Source organism: Eretmochelys imbricata, chromosome 7 (assembly GCF_965152235.1).
Source record: "Eretmochelys imbricata isolate rEreImb1 chromosome 7, rEreImb1.hap1, whole genome shotgun sequence".
Lineage (NCBI taxonomy): Eukaryota > Metazoa > Chordata > Testudines > Cheloniidae > Eretmochelys > Eretmochelys imbricata.
In genome coordinates this window covers 123,558,584-123,576,313 of record NC_135578.1, presented here as the reverse complement: position 1 = coordinate 123,576,313, position 17,730 = coordinate 123,558,584, and the positions used below count along the sequence as shown (strand labels likewise).

The 17,730-nt window shown below is 64.7% G+C and overlaps 1 protein-coding gene across 4 annotated transcripts in view; it reads left to right on the top strand.

Moving 5' to 3' along the window:
- Positions 1-17,175, top strand: part of KCNIP2 (potassium voltage-gated channel interacting protein 2) — a 138,499-nt gene extending 121,324 nt beyond the window's left edge. For 2 of the 4 annotated variants that reach the window (XM_077821956.1, XM_077821955.1), the window contains exons 2-8: positions 7,608-7,732; positions 8,858-8,927; positions 9,837-9,907; positions 13,981-14,088; positions 14,624-14,728; positions 16,116-16,178; positions 16,752-17,175. In XM_077821956.1, coding sequence (XP_077678082.1) covers positions 7,608-7,732; positions 8,858-8,927; positions 9,837-9,907; positions 13,981-14,088; positions 14,624-14,728; positions 16,116-16,178; positions 16,752-16,799 — 590 coding nt within the window. In that variant the 3' untranslated portion in view covers positions 16,800-17,175. Of the gene's footprint in view, positions 1-2,302; positions 2,403-2,869; positions 2,888-3,980; positions 3,998-7,589; positions 7,733-8,857; positions 8,928-9,836; positions 9,908-13,980; positions 14,089-14,623; positions 14,729-16,115; positions 16,179-16,751 lie in introns of all 4 variants that reach the window. The other 2 variants (XM_077821953.1, XM_077821954.1) reach the window with 2 other exon arrangements.
- Positions 17,176-17,730: the final 555 nt, after the last annotated feature.

Sequence of the window (17,730 nt, the reverse complement as noted above, 5' to 3'; positions counted from 1 at the left end):
TTAGTCATTTTCAAACGAGCGTTGTGTGTAGGGAAAGGAACAAACCCAGCCCCACTCACAGCAGCTTCCCCCTCCCTGGCCAGCGCCTCTCTCCCCCCAGCCTCATTGCAGGGTCTGCCCTGGGCCATCAGTGGCTGCTAGTCTGAAAATCACAGACTCCTGTCTCGGACACGGTCAGTTCCTCAGTGCACTGATCCCCTGGGATCTTAGCCGTCCCTGACCAGCCCCTGCAGCTCCCGCACCTCCCTGGGGATGCTGGGGCAAGCCCCAAACCCCTGCCACGTGCCCTGGGAGAGGTCCCCTCCTGAGCCCACAGCTGGCGATTGCTTGTGACCCAGAAGCCCTGGCATTAGGGGTCTAATCCCACCCATGGGCCAAGCTGCCATCAGGGTGTGAAGTCCTAACCCCAGTGTCCTTGATGGAGGTTGATTTCAGTGGGGCCAGGGCCCCCTCCTGGGGGCAGAGCCCCTCTCCTGCTCCCCTCCCTGGTGTGACGAAGTGGGACTGTTCTTAATGTCCAGTTGTCACGGAGTCCCCGGGGGATGCTCGGGAACTGCTCCCTACGAAGCCAGTCAGGACTCTGGGGCAGTCGCCTTCCTGTGAGCAGCCTGTCTGCAGGACACACAGCTCCCCCGGCTCCACCTTCCTGGGTCTGACCTCGGAGCATTCAGCATCCTCTGCCCCTCCCCGCGATTCCCACAGCGAGTCCGCCTAGGCGGGGTCCTGGGGAAGCCAGAGGGTCCTGCCCCCCAACTCCGCAGTCAGACGGGACTCTCAGCCAGCCAGGAAAACAGAGGTTTATTAGACGACAGGAACATGGTCTAACACAGAGCTTGTAGGTGCAGAGAACAGGACCCCTCAGCTGGATCCATTTTGGGGGGCAGTGAGCCAGACAACCCCGTCTGCCCTTCACTCCATGTCCCAGCCAGCCCCAAACTGAAACTCCCTCCAGCCCTGCCCTCCTCTGGGCTTTGTCCCTTTCCCCGGGCCAGGGGTCACCTGATTCCTTTGTTCTCCAACCCTTTAGCTCTCACCTTGCAGGGGGGAAGGGTCCAGGCCATCAGTTGCCAGGAAACAGGGTGTCGGCCATTGTCTGTGTCCAGACCCCTGCACACACCTGCCCTCTAGGGCTCTGCAATGATCATACCCCCTTACCCCACCACCTAGATACTTAAGAACTGCCTAGGGGAAACTGAGGCACCCCCACACTATTCAGAGGAAACATTAAGAACAGTCCCACTTCGTCACACCTGGCTCTTAGACCAGTGGCTTGGAGCTGTTGGTTGACCCAGGAGATTCTGTGGTGTGCTCAGATGTTTGTTGCCCACAGGGAGTTACGGGAGTGTCCCTGGGGAATGTCACCAGTTTGGCCCCCCCTATAATTCATACGTGGGGAGCGGAGCAGGAGCGCTGGCTGTCGGGGAGCTCCTGGCTACTCCAGCCCCAGCCTCTCCCAGTAGGGGGTGCTGTAGGGAGCGGGGCAAGAGCTGGCTGTAGGGGGCGCTCCCAGCTACTTCAGTCCCAGCCCATCTCGCCCTAAGGACCCCCAGCGATGGCCATTCCCTCCCTCCCTCCCTCAGTGAGGCTGTGCCGATGGCTAATTCCCTCCCTGCAAAAAAAAAGAAAAAGCCAGAGGTTTGGCCCCCTCCCCTTAGCTCCTGGCCAGTGGCATCTCCCCGCTGACCTGTGGGCAATCATGGTCCATGCGGTACGTCTCCGAATGGCCCAACCCGAAACGCCGCACAGACGCTCCCCGCTCCTGCGTAACTCGCCAACTCCCCTGTGACCAATGCACAAACAGGGTCGACCTTGGATGCCAACAGCCTCTCTGGGTCCAAAGCAAGCCTGAAAATTCCAGCCAGCCTATCACCCTCTCCAGAGCGGGAACAGCCTCTCCTCTCCCCAGCAGCAAAGCCGGGACCCCCTCCTTCTGGCAGCAGGAAAGGGGGAGCACCTGTGCTAGGGAGATCTGCCTGTGGGCACCCCAAAATCCCTCAGGCCCTGCAGCCCAATAGTGACCCAGTGGTTCCCCACCCTCCAAGCTAAAGCTGGCCTGGCTGAATATGGGTGGGGCTGTGGGCAGGCGAAGGGTTTGTTCCTATTCCCACAGGGCTCGCGGGGAGCCGGGGGCAGAGCTGGGCCCTGCTGCCCTGTGCCTCTCAGGCTGTATGCGTCTCTCCCTGCCCACAGCGCCCGTGTCTGGCATGGCTGGGTCTTACCTCTGGCTCGTCGCTGGGGGTGGGGCAGGGGACGGGCTGCTGCTTTGTTAACTCTTCTGCTTGGTGACTCTTGTTTTTTCTAGGCAACCCGCCCGGCCAAACCAAAAAAGCCCTGAAGCAGCGACTCCTCAAACTGCTGCCCTGCTGCGGGCCCCAATCCATCCCCTCAGTCAGCGAAAGCAAGTGCCGCTTCTTCCCTTTGCGTGTGTGTGGCCCCGGGGGGGACGCTCTCCCCGGGACAAGAGGCACCATCGCCCCTTCATGCAGCCGGGAGGCGGGGATATGGCACGGGCGATTCTGCCCCAGGCCCAGGGGACGGACTGGGGGGTACAGGGTGAGGGTGATGTATAGGCTCAGGCAGCGTGGGCCGAGGGTAGCAGCATCTTGCAGGTAGCTGGGCACCCGGAGGCATGCTCAGCGCCAGGGTGCAAACTTGGGGGGTTACCAGCTGCACTGGCCAAAGCTCCAGGAAACCTGCAGTAGCCCCAGGGAACCGGGCGGGTGGGAGCGTGTAGGTCTTGCCTCCTTCTCGACCCGTCCATCCTCCTGGCTGGTCATGTGCCACCGGCGGACTCAGTGGTGTCGCTCCTGGGTCAAGCCCACCGGGGCCTGGCCCATTCTCTGCGCTACCGGCCGGATTTGTGTTCGAGTCTTGCTCCCGCCACCCTGTCCACACCCAGCCTGAGCCGAGCTGCCGGGCTCCCCGGTCCCCGGGGGCAGCGTGTTCTGCAGGCCCAGCCGGGTGTCCTGCAGGAGGGAATCTGCTGAAACCAGCGGAGTGACGCTGCCCAGCAAGTGACTTTCCAGATCTGCTGGGAGCAGGGTCCAGGCCATGCTCTGAGCCGGGCTGGTTCCAGCCTGCTGTCCTGGTGCCCCAGGGGAGGCGCCGTCAAGCGCTGGCCTGACAGACCCTTTCCATCACAACAGCCCAGCAGGCTGCTGCCCATCCAGAGCCCCAGGTGGCTGGCATAACTGCTGGTCCTGTGCGTGGTGGGACCAGCCGGGCACTAGCGTGCAGAGGGCCGTGCCAGGGGAGCCGGTGCCAGTCACGGAGGGGCTCTCCTCTGCGCCATCCAAGCTGGGCATCGATGTTCAAACCTGCAATCCACCCTCCAGCGGACAGGGTCAGGAGGGAACGCTGGCATGCCCGTCTGTCAGCGCCTGCCCTCCGCGGGACTCTTCGCGCCTCTGTGCCTACAGAAGGGGAGCGCACCGCACAGAGGGGGAGCGGACAGGCAGACCTGCCGTGGGCACCAGACCCCCATCTCCAGAGTCCCGGGGGCGTGCTTTGAGTCCCCGCTCCCCATCTCATTAAGCGCCCGGCCAGCTGGTCATGCGGATGGTGGAAATGGAGGGGGTCGAGCCCCGTGGCTGATGTTCAGTGGTCGGAGGGACCCCTAAGGGAAAGCAGGGGGCGGGGGCGGAACTCAGCGAGTGCGTCCAGCACAGGCAGTCGCGTGGGGCCGGCTCCCTTAAACCAACCTCCAGGCAATGGGGCGGAGCCGGCATGCGAAGGGTGGGTGTCCTGGGACCTCCAGCCCCGGGCGCCTGGGAGGGCCGTGCCTTATGGTGTCAGTGCCCAGCCCTGCCTGTGAATCTGGGCTCAGGCCTGGCCTCGGGCCCGGGCCCGCTGTCCCTGCAGCAGGGTGCAGGTTGCCCCATGCTGGGTGGCGGAGGGTGGGGGAAGAGCAGCGGGGAGCTGGGTGCCAGTCGGGCAGAGCCTTTCCACCACTTGCTGGGGCAGGGCAGGGCGACACTCAGAAGACCGGAGAGACCCAGCGACTGAGCGACTCCCACAGGCCTGGGACGGGAGGGTGGGGGCGAATGCAGGGCTGAGTCTACACAGGATCCCTGGAGGATTTGGGGTAGCAGAGCCTAGGGGAGCCTGGCAGGGGCCCCACCCATCCTCTCTCCTGCCCCGGCAGGGTGGCTCTCTGGCTCAGCACAGGGTGCTGGCCGATGTGGCGAGGGAGCCTGATTCCTTTGGAAGGAGCCTCCCTGGAAGTATTGGGGTGGGACTGCGTGGGTCGGGGGTTGAGGGGGCAGGAAGGGGAGGCTGGGAGGGAGGATTAGGGGGTAAGAGGCAGGAAGGGGAGGCTGGGGAGAGGATTAGGGTGAAGGGGCAGGAAGGGGAGGCTGGGGAAGGATTGGGGGGTGAGGGGGCAGGAAGGGGAGGCTGGGGGGAGGATTGGGGGGTGAGGGGGCAGGAAGAGGAGGCTGGGGGGAGGATTGGGGTGAGGGGGCAGGAAGGGGAGGCTGGGGGGAGGATTGGGGTGAGGGGCAGGAAGGGGAGGCTGGGGGGAGGATTGGGGGTGAGGGGCAGGAAGGGGAGGCTGTGGGGAGGATTAGGGGGTGAGGGGCAGGAAGGGGAGGCTGGGAGGAGGATTGGGGTGAGGGGGCAGGAAGGGGAGGCTGGGAGGAGGATTAGGGGGTGAGGGGGCAGGAAGGGGAGGCTGGGGGAGGATTGGGGTGAAGGGGCAGGAAGGGGAGGCTGGGGGGAGGATTGGGGTGAAGGGGCAGGAAGGGGAGGCTGGGGGAAGGATTAGGGGTGAGGGGCAGGAAGTGGAGGCTGTGGGGAAGGATTGGGGAGTGAGGGGGCAGGAAGGGGAGGCTGGGGGGAGGATTGGGGTGAGGGGGCAGGAAGGGGAGGCTGGGGGGAGGATTGGGGTGAGGGGCAGGAAGGGGAGGCTGGGGGAGGATTGGGGGTGAGGGGCAGGAAGGGGAGGCTGTGGGGAGGATTAGGGGGTGAGGGGCAGGAAGGGGAGGCTGGAAGGAGGATTGGGGTGAGGGGCAGGAAGGGGAGGCTGGGGGGAGGATTGGGGGTGAGGGGCAGGAAGGGGAGGCTGGGAGGAGGATTAGGGGGTGAGGGGCAGGAAGGGGAGGCTGGGAGGAGGATTAGGGGGTGAGGGGGCAGGAAGGGGAGGCTGGGGGAGGATTGGGGTGAGGGGCAGGAAGGGAAGGTTGGGGAGAGGATTAGGGGGTGAGGGGCAGGAAGGGGAGGCTGTGGGGGAGGATTAGGGGGTGAGGGGCAGGAAGGGGAGGCTGGGAGGGAGGATTAGGGGCTGAGGGGGCAGGAAGGAGAGGCTGGGGGGAGGATTGTGGATGAGGGGCAGGAAGGGGAGGCTGGGGGAGGATTAGGGGTGAGGGGCAGGAAGGGGAGGCTGAGGGGGAGGATTGGGGTGAAGGGGCAGGAAGGGGAGGCTGGGGGAGGATTGGGGTGAAGGGGCAGGAAGGGGAGGCTGGGGGTAAGGCGCCATGGGGGCTTGGTAGGGGGTAGCCCCAAGGGGGAGGGGGAGGGCGGGGGCAGCTGGCGCCGTGGTGGCTCGGGCAGGGGCAGCCGGCGCCGTGGGGGCTTGGTAGGGGGCAGCCGGCCCCGAGGGGGCTTGGGAGGGGGTATCCGGCGCTGTGGGGGAGGACTTGGGCGGGGGCAGCTGCCCCCGAGGGGGCTCGGTCGGGGGTAGCTGGCGCCGTGGGGGAGGGCTCAGGTGGGAGCAGCTGGCGCTGTGGGGGCTCGGGCGGGGGTAGCCGGCGCCGTGGGGGAGGGCTCAGGTGGGAGCAGCTGGCGCTGTGGGGGCTCGGGCGGGGGTAGCCGGCGCCGTGGGGGAGGGCTCAGGTGGGAGCAGCTGGCGCTGTGGGGGCTCGGGCGGGGGTAGCCGGCGCCGTGGGGGAGGGCTCAGGTGGGAGCAGCTGGCGCTGTGGGGGCTCGGGCGGGGGTAGCCGGCGCCGTGGGGGAGGGCTCAGGTGGGAGCAGCTGGCGCTGTGGGGGCTCGGGCGGGGGTAGCCGGCGCCGTGGGGGAGGGCTCAGGTGGGAGCAGCTGGCGCTGTGGGGGCTCGGGCGGGGGTAGCCGGCGCCGTGGGGGAGGGCTCAGGTGGGAGCAGCTGGCGCTGTGGGGGCTCGGGCGGGGGTAGCCGGCGCCGTGGGGGAGGGCTCAGGTGGGAGCAGCTGGCGCTGTGGGGGCTCGGGCGGGGGTAGCCGGCGCCGTGGGGGAGGGCTCAGGTGGGAGCAGCTGGCGCTGTGGGGGCTCGGGCGGGGGTAGCCGGCGCCGTGGGGGAGGGCTCAGGTGGGAGCAGCTGGCGCTGTGGGGGCTCGGGCGGGGGTAGCCGGCGCCGTGGGGGAGGGCTCAGGTGGGAGCAGCTGGCGCTGTGGGGGCTCGGGAGGGGGTAGCCGGCGCCGTGGGGGAGGGCTCAGGTGGGAGCAGCTGGCGCTGTGGGGGCTCGGGCGGGGGTAGCCGGCGCCGTGGGGGAGGGCTCAGGTGGGAGCAGCTGGCGCTGTGGGGGCTCGGGCGGGGGTAGCCGGCGCCGTGGGGGAGGGCTCAGGTGGGAGCAGCTGGCGCTGTGGGGGCTCGGGCGGGGGTAGCCGGCGCCGTGGGGGAGGGCTCAGGTGGGAGCAGCTGGCGCTGTGGGGGCTCGGGCGGGGGTAGCCGGCGCCGTGGGGGAGGGCTCAGGTGGGAGCAGCTGGCGCTGTGGGGGCTCGGGCGGGGGTAGCTGGCGCCGTGGGGGGGGGCTCAGACAGGGGCAGCCGGCGCTGTGGGGGCTCGGGCGGGGGTAGCCGGCGCCGTGGGGGAGGGCTCAGACAGGGGCAGCTGGCGCTGTGGGGGCTCGGGCGGGGGTAGCTGGCGCCGTGGGGGAGGGCTCAGGTGGGAGCAGCTGGCGCTGTGGGGGCTCGGGCGGGGGTAGCTGGCGCCGTGGGGGAGGGCTCAGGTGGGAGCAGCTGGCGCTGTGGGGGCTCGGGAGGGGGCAGCCGGCGCCGTGGGGGAGGGCTCAGGTGGGAGCAGCTGGCGCTGTGGGGGCTCGGGCGGGGGTAGCTGGCGCCGTGGGGGAGGGCTCAGGTGGGAGCAGCTGGCGCTGTGGGGGCTCGGGAGGGGGTAGCCGGCGCCGTGGGGGAGGGCTCAGGTGGGAGCAGCTGGCGCTGTGGGGGCTCGGGAGGGGGTAGCCGGCGCCGTGGGGGAGGGCTCAGGTGGGAGCAGCTGGCGCTGTGGGGGCTCGGGAGGGGGTAGCCGGCGCCGTGGGGGAGGGCTCAGGTGGGAGCAGCCGGCGCTGTGGGGGCTCGGGCGGGGGTAGCTGGCGCCGTGGGGGAGGGCTCGGGCAGGGGCAGCTGGCGCTGTGGGGGCTCGGGCGGGGGTAGCCGGCGCCGTGGGGGAGGGCTCGGGCAGGGGCAGCTGGCGCTGTGGGGGCTCGGGCGGGGGTAGCCGGCGCCGTGGGGGAGGGCTCGGGCAGGGGCAGCTGGCGCTGTGGGGGCTCGGGCGGGGGTAGCTGGCGCCGTGGGGGAGGGCTCGGGCAGGGGCAGCTGGTGCTGTGGGGGCTCGGGAGGGGGCAGCCGGCGCCGTGGGGGAGGGCTCGGACAGGGGCAGCCGGCCCCGAGGCTCTGAGCCGCTCTCCCCCTTGCAGACAGCGTGGAGGACGAGTTCGAGCTCTCCACCGTCTGCCATCGCCCCGAGGGGCTGGAACAGCTGCAGGAACAGACCAAGTTCAGCCGCAAGGAGCTGCAGGTCCTGTACCGGGGCTTCAAGAACGTGAGTCCCTGGGCCAGGTGCAGGGCTGGCGTGGGGGGGTGGGGGGGCACCTGCCTCTGTCCCGAGCGCCCCCCTCCCGGCCTAGGGTTGCCAACTGTCTAATTGCACAAACCCAAACACCATTGCCCGCCCCGCCCCTGCCCCGCCCCTTTTCCTAGGCTGTGCCCCCGCTCACTCCATCCCCCCCCCCATCCCTCACTCACTCACTCCGCAGCCAATGGGAACTGCGGGGCCGGTGCTTGCAGGCAGGGGCAGCACGCGGAGGCCCCCAGCCCCCCCGCCCTCAGGTCGCAGAGACGTGCTGGCCGCTTCCTGGAGCAGCGCGAGGCCAGGGCAGGCAGGGAGCCTGCCTTGGCCCCGCTGGACTCTTAGCAGGCTCAGATCTCCCGGATTGGTGCCAGTAGCCTCTGGGAGATAGAGCCCCATTCCAGGAGACTCCCAGGGAAACCGGGAGCGTTGGCAACCCTAGGCAGGGGGTTGGGGTGTGGGCTCTGGGAGGGATTTTGGGTGCGGGAGGAGGCTCAGGGCAGGGGGTTGGGGTGCGGGGGTTGCGGGCTCTGGGAGGGAGTTTGGATGTGGGTGGAGGCTGGGGGTTGGGGTGCAGGAGGGGGTGTGGGACGGGGTGCGGGCTCTGGCTGGGTGGCGCTTACCTCAGGCGGCTCCCAGAAGCGGCGACATGTCCTTGCGGCTCCTAAGCTCGGGGCGGCCAGGCGGCTCTGCGCACTGCCCCTGCCTGCAGGCGCCACCCCTGCAGCTCCCATTGTCTGTGGTTCCCGGCCAATGGGAGCTGTGGAGTCGGTACTCAGGGTGGAGTTAGCCTGGGAGCCCTTTGGGACAGGGACTGTGACTTCTGCTGTGTCTGTACACCGCACAGTGGGGCCCAGAACCCCATGGGGCCTGTCCCCCCCCTCGAGACGTGCTGTCCTGAGCACAACCAGAGGGGGAAGGCAGGAGTCTATGGGGAAACTGAGGCACAGAGCAGTGACATGTTCTGCCCAAGGGGCCGGAGGGATAGATTCCCAAGGAGAGCTCAGGCAAGCCTGGCTCCCAGTCCTGTGCTCAGACCATTCCAGCCCTGGCTGTTTGGAGGGGGGGTGATCTTGTTTGTGATTTTCCCTTTGGCAGGAATGCCCGACTGGCCTCGTTAACGAAGAGAACTTCAAACAGATCTACTCCCAGTTCTTCCCGCAGGGAGGTGAGCTCCCCTCTCAATTCCGGCTCCTACAGGGGTGCAAAACGGCGCTCAGGGCGGGTCAGTCCCCATGGGAGGGGGGTCACCCCAGAGGTGGCTCCCACACCACCACACTCGGGGCCAGAGGGCCAGGAATGGCAGGCTGCCTTCGTGTAAGCAAAATGCGCATCTAGTTTGCGCGTGCAATTGCCGTGATTGCCTGTGTAAATCAGGCACCTGCCCATGCAAATAGCCAAGGCAGGCGCAGTTGCACTTCCATTCGCGGTGGCTCCTGCCCCCCGTTCTCAAAGAGGAGCTCTGGTTTTGCGGGGGTCAGGCCGGCGGGAGGGGGGAGGGCTGGGGCGGGGGCTTGCTCACATGAGCCGCGGGGGCTCAGAGGGTCAGAGCGTCTTCGAGCAGCTCAGGCATGTACTCTCCAGCATCCCTGGAGCCAGCTTCTGCAGCTGCAGCGCTCTCCCTAAGGCAGTCGCTGTGCACTGACCCCCACCTGCACCCTCCTTGGGTCCATGGTGCACTCTACAAGGGAATGCGATCGCGCACACGCTCAGGCCGTGGGTCTCCCTGGGCTGGCGCCGTGTCTCTCTCCAGCCACTGCCTGATGCTTCAGAGGAGGGTGAAAAGAAATCCGCCATGTTGTTCCATGCTGGGGGTCTGGGAGGGGCGGAGACTCCTTCATGACCCTGCCGCCATCAGCTGATGCCCCGGAGCATGAGAGTGGATCACCCTTAATGTAGCTTAGAATGATTACAACCAAATTAGCCAGGTGCAGCACTGAGGCTGTCTGGATTCCTGTGGCAGTGAGTTCCCCAGGTCGGCATCCGAAAGCTGGCTCTTTTCCTTGCTTAATATCTAGTCATTCGTACAGTGGGTTGAAGTCAGTAAGTCTTGTCCCTGTTTGACTCTCTCCCGCAGATTCCGGCACGTATGCCACTTTTCTCTTCAATGCATTCGACACCGACCGTGACGGCTCTATCAGCTTTGAGGTGAGCCTCCGCACCTACCTGGTTGGGCCAGGACCCGGGGGCTGGGGCTACAGCCTTTGAGTCTGGTGCTGTCAGGACTCGGGCAGAACGAGTGTCATCAACTCTCGCTAGTGATTGCGAGTCTCGCACTAGTTGGTGTTAAAGCCCCAGCTCCTGGAGGAAGGTGATGACGTGAGAATCTCAGTGTCTGTCTTTAAAACAGCAAGTTCCTAGCCCTCCTGGTGGGGAGAAAAGCCTGCAAATTGGACCCTTAAAGGCCCGTGGACATCAGAAGGCAAAGAACCAGAACGCCAGAATTTTAAGCTGATCTCGTGATTTTTTTCCCACCCGACTCCTCTTGGTGATGGCCGTGCTGGGGAATGCAGCTCTGTCCTCGGGGCTGCCAGACCCAGCCACATCCTGTGGCTCTCCTGGGCTTCTCTGTTGGCAGCCTGGTTGTTGTGGTGTCAAGCCCCAGGCAATCCTGCATGACCCAGATGACAGTCCAAGCTCAGGCGGGGCGACGATGAGTAATGCCGAGCCGTGCTGGGAGCTCAGGGACGGGGTTCCGGTGTTTGCCTGTCAGAGGCCCCTGGGGACCCCATGACTCAGAGACGCCTGGGGCCCATGGGGTGATCAATAACGAGCCGTGTTTTCCACCAGGAAGAGGATCAGTCCATCAGGCAGTGAGATCCCTAGACCTCGCCCTGACCCTCTCGTGGGGGGGACTGCACCCTTGGAGATACGCAGGTTGTGCTCTCCCGGAAGGTGCAATCTCTGTTAGCAGCAATGAGGGAGACACGAGCAACGCGGCTGGGACTGCAGCTCCGTGGTTTCACTGCCCGTTTGTGCTGATCATCAGAACAAATGGAAGAAAGGCCCGATCGGGTCAGAACAATGATCCATTGAGTCCAGTGTCCTGTCTTCCGACTGGCCAGTGCCGGTTCTTCAGAGGGAATGAACAGAACAGGGCAATTAGCGAGTGATCCATCCCCTGTCGTTCCCTCCCAGCTTCTGGCAGACGGAGGCTTGGGACACCCAGATCGTGGGGTTGCGTCCCTGCCCATCCTGGCTAATAGCCATTGCTGGATCTGTCCTACAGAAACTGATCTAGTTCTTTTCTGAACACAGTTATACTTTTGTCATTCACAGCATCCCCTGGCAAGGAGTTCCACAGGTTGACTGTGCCTTGTGGGAAGAAATACTTCCTTTGGTTAAACCTGCTGCCTATTAATTTCATTGGGAGATTCCTGGTTCATGTGTTATGAGAAGGGGTAAATAACACTTCCCTATTCACTTTCTCCACACCAGTCATGATTGTATAGACCTCTGTCATATCCCTCCTTAGTCGTCTCTTCTCCAAGCTGAACATTGCCAGTCTTATTAATCTCTCCTCATACGGCAGCCGGTCCATCCCCCTCATCATTCTTGTTGCCCTTCTCTGAACCTTTTCCAGTTCCAGTATACCATTTTTGAGATGGGGTGATCAGATCTGCAGGCAGGATTCAAGGTGTGGCCGGACCCTGGCAGGCAGCAGCGAGCCATTAAAAATCCGGCCCAGCCTGGCCCGCTCTTCTCCGCCCCCCGCCCCCTGCTCGCTTCTTGCAGGGCAGGCGATCTCCCCCCCCGCCTCTTCCCCCAGCTTGCAGGGTTCCTGCCCCTCCTCCGCTCCCTCCCTGCGGCCGATCAGCGGAGGGGGAGAGGGAAGAGCGGAGCCGCAGCACGCTCTCTGCACCGGGGACCTTGGGGAAGGCGGTGGAATCGGCATATCCCCTCCAGCCCCCTGCCATGAGCCGCTCAGGGCAGGAGGCTGGGAGCACCCCCATGACCCCAGCCATACCCCCAGTGTTCTGCCCTGTTCCCTGCACCCCCCTCACCCCTCCAGCCCTATGCCCTGACCCCTGCACCCCCCTCACACACCCAGTCCACTGCCCTCACCCCTGCACGCCCCTCACACACCCGAGCCCTCTGCCCTGACCCCTGAACCCTCCTCACACACACCCAGTCCTCTGCCCTCACCCCTGCACCCCCCCCACAACCCCAGCCCTGACTCCGGCACCCCCCACACACACCCTCAGCCCCATGCCCTGACTTCTGCATCCCCCACGCATACCCAGCCCCCCCACACTCCATGCCCTGGCTCTTGCACCCCCCACATCCCCCCCCCACACACTAAACGGGAGCTCCTGCACCCCCCCATCCCACAGACATTCCCATCTGCACCTCTCGCACCAAATGGGAGCTGCCCAGGTAAACACTCCACACCCAAACCTCCTGCCACAACCCTGAGCCCCCTCCCTCATTCTAGCTCCTGGCTAGACCCTGCACCCCAACCCCCAGCCTGCTCCTTCACCCCCAGCCCGGTGCTCAGTGCACTCCCACCCTCAGTTCAGTGCAGAGAGAGGAAGAGAATGGCTAGAACAAGGTAGGTACCTGCTCTATGTGGACAGGGCCGGGATCCCAGACCGGCAGTGGGCTAAGCGGTGCCGGCAGCCAGGACCCTGGCTGGCAGGAGCCAGCGGTTGGAACCCCAGACTGGCAGCGGGCTGAGCTGCTCAGCCCACTGCCGGTCTGGGGTCCCAGCCGCCAGGCCCGCTCAGCCCACTGCCGGTCTGGGGTCCCAGCCGCCAGGCCCGCTCAGCCCACTGCCGGTCTGGGGTCCCGGCCGCTGGCCCCGCCCAGCCCGCTGCCAGTCTGGGGTCCCGGCCCCGTCCAGACCGCTGCCGGTCTGGGGTCCCAGCCGCCGGCCCCGCTCAACCCGCTGCCAGTCTGGGGTGCCGGTCTGGGGTCCCACCCAGCCTGCTGCCGGTCTGGGGTCCCGGCCGGCGGCCCCGCTCAGCCCGCTGCTGGTCGGGGGTCCTGGCTGCCGGCCCCGCTCAGGGTGAACGGAACCCCAGGCTGGCAGCGGGCTGAGCGGGCCGGCGGCGTAAGATCTGCATTTTAATTTAATTTTAAATGAAGCTTCTTAAACATTTTGAAAACCTCGTTTACTTTACATACGACAATAGTTTAGTTACATAATATACAGACTTCTAGAGAGAGACCTTCTAAAAAACGTTAAAATGTATGACTGGCAGGCGAAACCTTAAATTACAGCGAATACATGAAGACTTGGCCCACCACTTCTGAAAGGCTGCCGACCCCTGCTCTTGAGGCAATATGATAGTCTCTGTCTGATTATCTATCCCCTCCCTAATGATTCCCAGCATTCTGGTCACTTTTTTGGTGGCCGCTGCACATTGAGTGGATGTTTTTAGAGAACTATCCACAATGACTGCAAGATCTTTCCTGAGTGGGAACAGCTAATTTGGCCCCCATCATTGTATATGTACAGTTGGGATCGTGTTTTCCAATGGGCATTGCTTTGCATTTCATCTGTCATTTTGTTGCCCAGTCACCCAGTTTAATGAGATCAAAGGGTCAGTTTTCAGACTGGAGAGAGGTAAATAGTGGTGTCCCCCAGGGGTCTGTCCTGGGCCCAGTCCTATTCAGCATATTCATAAATGATCTGGGAAAAGGGGTAAACAGCGAGGTGGCAAAATGTGCAGACTATGCAAAATTACTCATGGTATTTAAGTCCAAAGCAGACTGCGAAGAGTTACCAGGGGATCTCACAAACCTGGGAGACTGGGTGACAAAAGGGCAGCTGAAATTCCGTGTTGAGAAGTGCAAAGTGATGCGATTGGAAAAGAGAATCCCAGCAGGAGTGGTGTAGGCGCTGCACGCCAGGAACATCTCGAGAACATATTTGCAGAGCAGAGATAGGAAGTCCTTGGTGGGGTCACCGTACATACATCACACAAGAACATTAATGATCAGCGTTAGTTTTTCAGTGCTACGTTACCACCTTTTGGGTACATATCATGACCTCAGCGTGCCAGCTGGCATTGGGGTGTTCTCAGGGTCACAGATGGATCACCTGAAAATGCCCTGTTCTGTTCACTCCCTATCTGACATCGGCCGCTGTCCAAGACAGGACACTGGGCTAGGTGGGCTGCTGGTCTGAGCCTGTCTGGCCCTTCTTATGCTCTGTACCCTGATGGCCTAGGGTCTTGCGAGAGCAACTGTCCTTGTAACCCCTGATTCCTCCACAGGACTTTGTGGCCGGTTTGTCCGTGATTCTCCGAGGCACCATAGATGACCGGCTCAGCTGGGCTTTCAACCTCTATGACCTGAACAAAGACGGCTGCATCACCAAAGAGGTGTGTGTTGGAGAGATGGGAACCGGGGGCGGGGGGGACACTGGGAAACACTGACACTGCTGGGCCACTTCATCTCAGGAGATCTAGGGCTGGGGGGTGGGGGGGCAGGACTGAAGGGCTTCAGCAGAGGTAGCAGGAGCCCAGGGCTGGGATAACAGGAAGCTGCGGGTCGGGATTGAGGGGCATCCAGAGAGCTGTGGGGGGAGCCCAAGCTGGGATAGCAGGGGGCTGCGGGTTGGGATTGAGTGGCATCCGCAGAGTTGTGGGGGGCAATAATCAGTTCCCAGCCTGGGCCCCCCAGCTCCTCGTGTCTCTCCCTGGCAGGGGGAGAGGGTTGCAATCCTGCCATGTCACTTGATTGACCCCCTTCCAGTGCAGGTGTCTCTGTCTCCCTTGGCTGGCACCAGAAGCTGCCCAGAGTGTCCCCTGCTGATGGGAGAGGTGGGAGGGCCCAGGTGCCTCCCGCAGAAGGGCATGGGGGCCTCTTCGTGGGGCGACTGCTAATAATTGTTCGGTTCTGGGTCCCTCCCTCCAGGAAATGCTGGACATCATGAAGTCCATCTACGACATGATGGGCAAATACACGTACCCGGCCATGCGGGAGGAGGCCCCCCAGGAGCACGTGGAGAACTTTTTCCAGGTGAGACATGTGGAGCTGGCTGGGGGTCCCTCTGGGAGCAGGGAGAGGAGTCAGTGACCACGGGCAGGGCCCAGGGGGCTGGGGACGGGAGGGCAAAGGAGAGATTGCTCAGAGCAGCATAGAGAGATGTGGGGGGGAAGCCCCAGGATGTACCCCTCCCATGTCCACGCCCCCCCAAAGGGGGAAAGCTCCAGGGGATCATAGGCCCAGGTCAGACCCAGGCTCCGTCCAGCCCAGCATCCTGTCTCCACTCTGCGGGAGGTGCCGGGCTCTTCCCTGTGGGGTGAGCTGCCCCCTGGCAGGCTCCCCACCCAAACCCCTCCTGCCACGGACTGCTGCCCTGAAGTGGGAGCTTTGAGCTCCCTTCTCATTTCCTGTGGGAATTAACGAGGATCCTGGCGTATCCCTGGGCTTTGTTACCCACAGACCTGCCCCACCCCCGTGATTAACCCTGCGCTCACCTGGATCTGCCCAGGATGGGGTTTTGGGGTTTAGATCTGGGGGGCACCCTGGGCTCTCTCAGACCCACGGAGAGCCCCATCCTGGGCAGATGCTGCTCGGGCTGCTGGGGATGTTGCCTCCTCCTTGTCCAAATGCAGCCCACACAGGAGGGATCCCTTGTGGATCCGAGTGAGGGATGCTGATCTCCTGGAAGGGATCAGAGTCGGGGGGGGGGGGCGTCTCCCTTGGGTGGGGATCAGAATGGGGTGCACTGTCCTCCCAGCAGGGATCAGAGTGGGGGGCGCTGTCCCCATGACAAGGATCAGAGTGGGGGCTGTTGTTCCTCCTCAGGTGAGGATCACAGTGGGGGGCGCTGTCCACTTCGGGCAGTGATCAGAGCGGGGGGCGGTGTCCCCCTGGCGGTGATCAGAGTGGGCCCTGTCCCCCTCAGGTGGGGATCAGAGTGGGGGGCGCTAGCCCCATGACAGGGATAAGAGTGGGGGTGCTGTCCCCCCAGCGGGGATCAGAGTGGGGGGGTGCTCTCCCCCGGCAGGGATCAGAGTGGGGGGCGCTAGCCCCATGACAGGGATAAGAGTGGGGGTGCTGTCCCCCCAGCGGGGATCAGAGTGGGGGGGCGCTCTCCCCCGGCAGGGATCAGAGTGGGGGGCGCTAGCCCCATGACAGGGATAAGAGTGGGGGTGCTGTCCCCCCAGCGGGGATCAGAGTGGGGGGGCGCTCTCCCCCGGCAGGGATCAGAGTGGGGGTGCTGTCCCCCCTTGGGCGGGGATCAGAGTGGAGGATGCTGTCCCCCCAGTGGGGATCAGAGTGGGGGGGGCGCTCTCCCCCGGCAGGGATCAGAGTGGGGGGCTGTCCCCTGTTGGGCACATGCAGCCTCTCCGCCTGTCTCTGGACCCGCTGCCGGCTCCGTGACGCTGTGTCTTTGCAGAAGATGGACCGGAATAAGGACGGGGTGGTCACAATCGAGGAGTTCATCGAGTCGTGTCAGAAGGTAAAGTTGCAGCTCGTTCCTGGGCCGGGCCCTTCTCCCGCTCGCCCACGTGGCTCCTCACCCTGCCACGCCCCGCCCCTGCCCTGAGTCCCCTGGGCACTGCTGCCCAGCTGCTCCTCCCAGAGCTGAGAAGCTAAGCGAGGCTGGGCAGGACCCGTGCTTGGAGGAGAGACCTCTGAGGGTCCCCAGGACTGTGTGGGAAGTGGGGCGGGGCTGGGTGCACTCCCCTAAGAGCCAGGAGCCTGGCATAGTGCCGGTGGGTGTGGGGCAAGACGTCACCTTTCCAATGAGACCTACAGCCTGGGGGGCCCCCTCTTCTCAACCGTTAAAGGCCCCCTAGCGCTTTGCCCGTGAGCCTGGGCCTTAGCCGTGGCATGCCAGCTTGGCGCTCTGGGAGGTGCCAGGACAGCCCGGTGAGCGGGGACCCTCTGCCTGGGGGGCACTGGACTCTAGACACAGGTTTTGCTGTCAGAGTCGAGGCCCCAGCAGACCCACTGAGCGCGGGTTCGAGTTTCGGGTGCGGTTATGGGGAGAGCCTGGCCAGCGGACGCATCTCCTCCTCCGCCCCTGCAGGACGAGAACATCATGAGATCCATGCAGCTCTTCGACAACGTGATCTAGCCCCTGCTGGACCCGCCACCGGGCCAAGCTCCTGCTTCTCTCTCGTCTCTTCCTCTGAGACCCTCCCGTCCTGGCTGCGCAGCCTCCCTGAACGCTGCGGGGGAAGGATTTTGGCTCTGGGAGACGTGGTGGTGGCACCTGCGAGGAAGGGACCTGCCCTTGCCCTGGGGCTAGCTGCGGCTCTGCCTGCCATGGGGACGTGGGCATCCTGAGCCGCTCCTGGGGGCAGAGCGTGGGCACCGCCTGGCAGAAGGCAAGAGCTCTCCCGGGGCACTTGGGCCCAAACGGACCCTCCTACGCCCATAGCTCGGAATCGGAGCTGCCTGGCTCCGGATAGCACCCACCCCCTCCTGCTAGGTATCCACTGCGCACCCCGGTTCACAGTGTCCCCCACCCTCGAGGATTCAGAGCTGGCTCCCTTCCCTCGTCTCTGGCCCCAGCTCCAGGACCCCACCTGGAACCCGATCTGGAGTATTGCACCTGAGGGCCTGCCGCATGGGTTCCTCTGCAGCTCCAGCCATTGCCAGCAGGGGGCGGAGTGCGTCCCGCACCCACCAGTTCCAGATGCTTTCGTCAAACCAGGGCCGGTCCCCGTCGCCGTTCATCACGGGGGCCATCACCCCTCCCCTGGCGCCGGGTCAGGGAGATGCCCTCTGCTGCTTCCACCTTCCCCCAGTCAGGGTGGGCAGAGGAGCAGTGCCCGGATGCCCTGGAGGAGGCAGGCAGGCTGGGCGCGTCCCTGAGCGCTCACGGGCTAGTCACCTGCATTAGCCGTAGGGAGCAGGACCTTGGCTGGGCTTAGCCAGCGACAGGGGAATGAGGTGGCCCCTAGAGCCCAGGGGCGGAGGGAGGGGCTGGGGCGGTGAGTGGCTGGGGAACGGGCCGGGAAGCCTTTTACCACGAGGCCCCCGTCCCGTCGGGAGCACTGGGG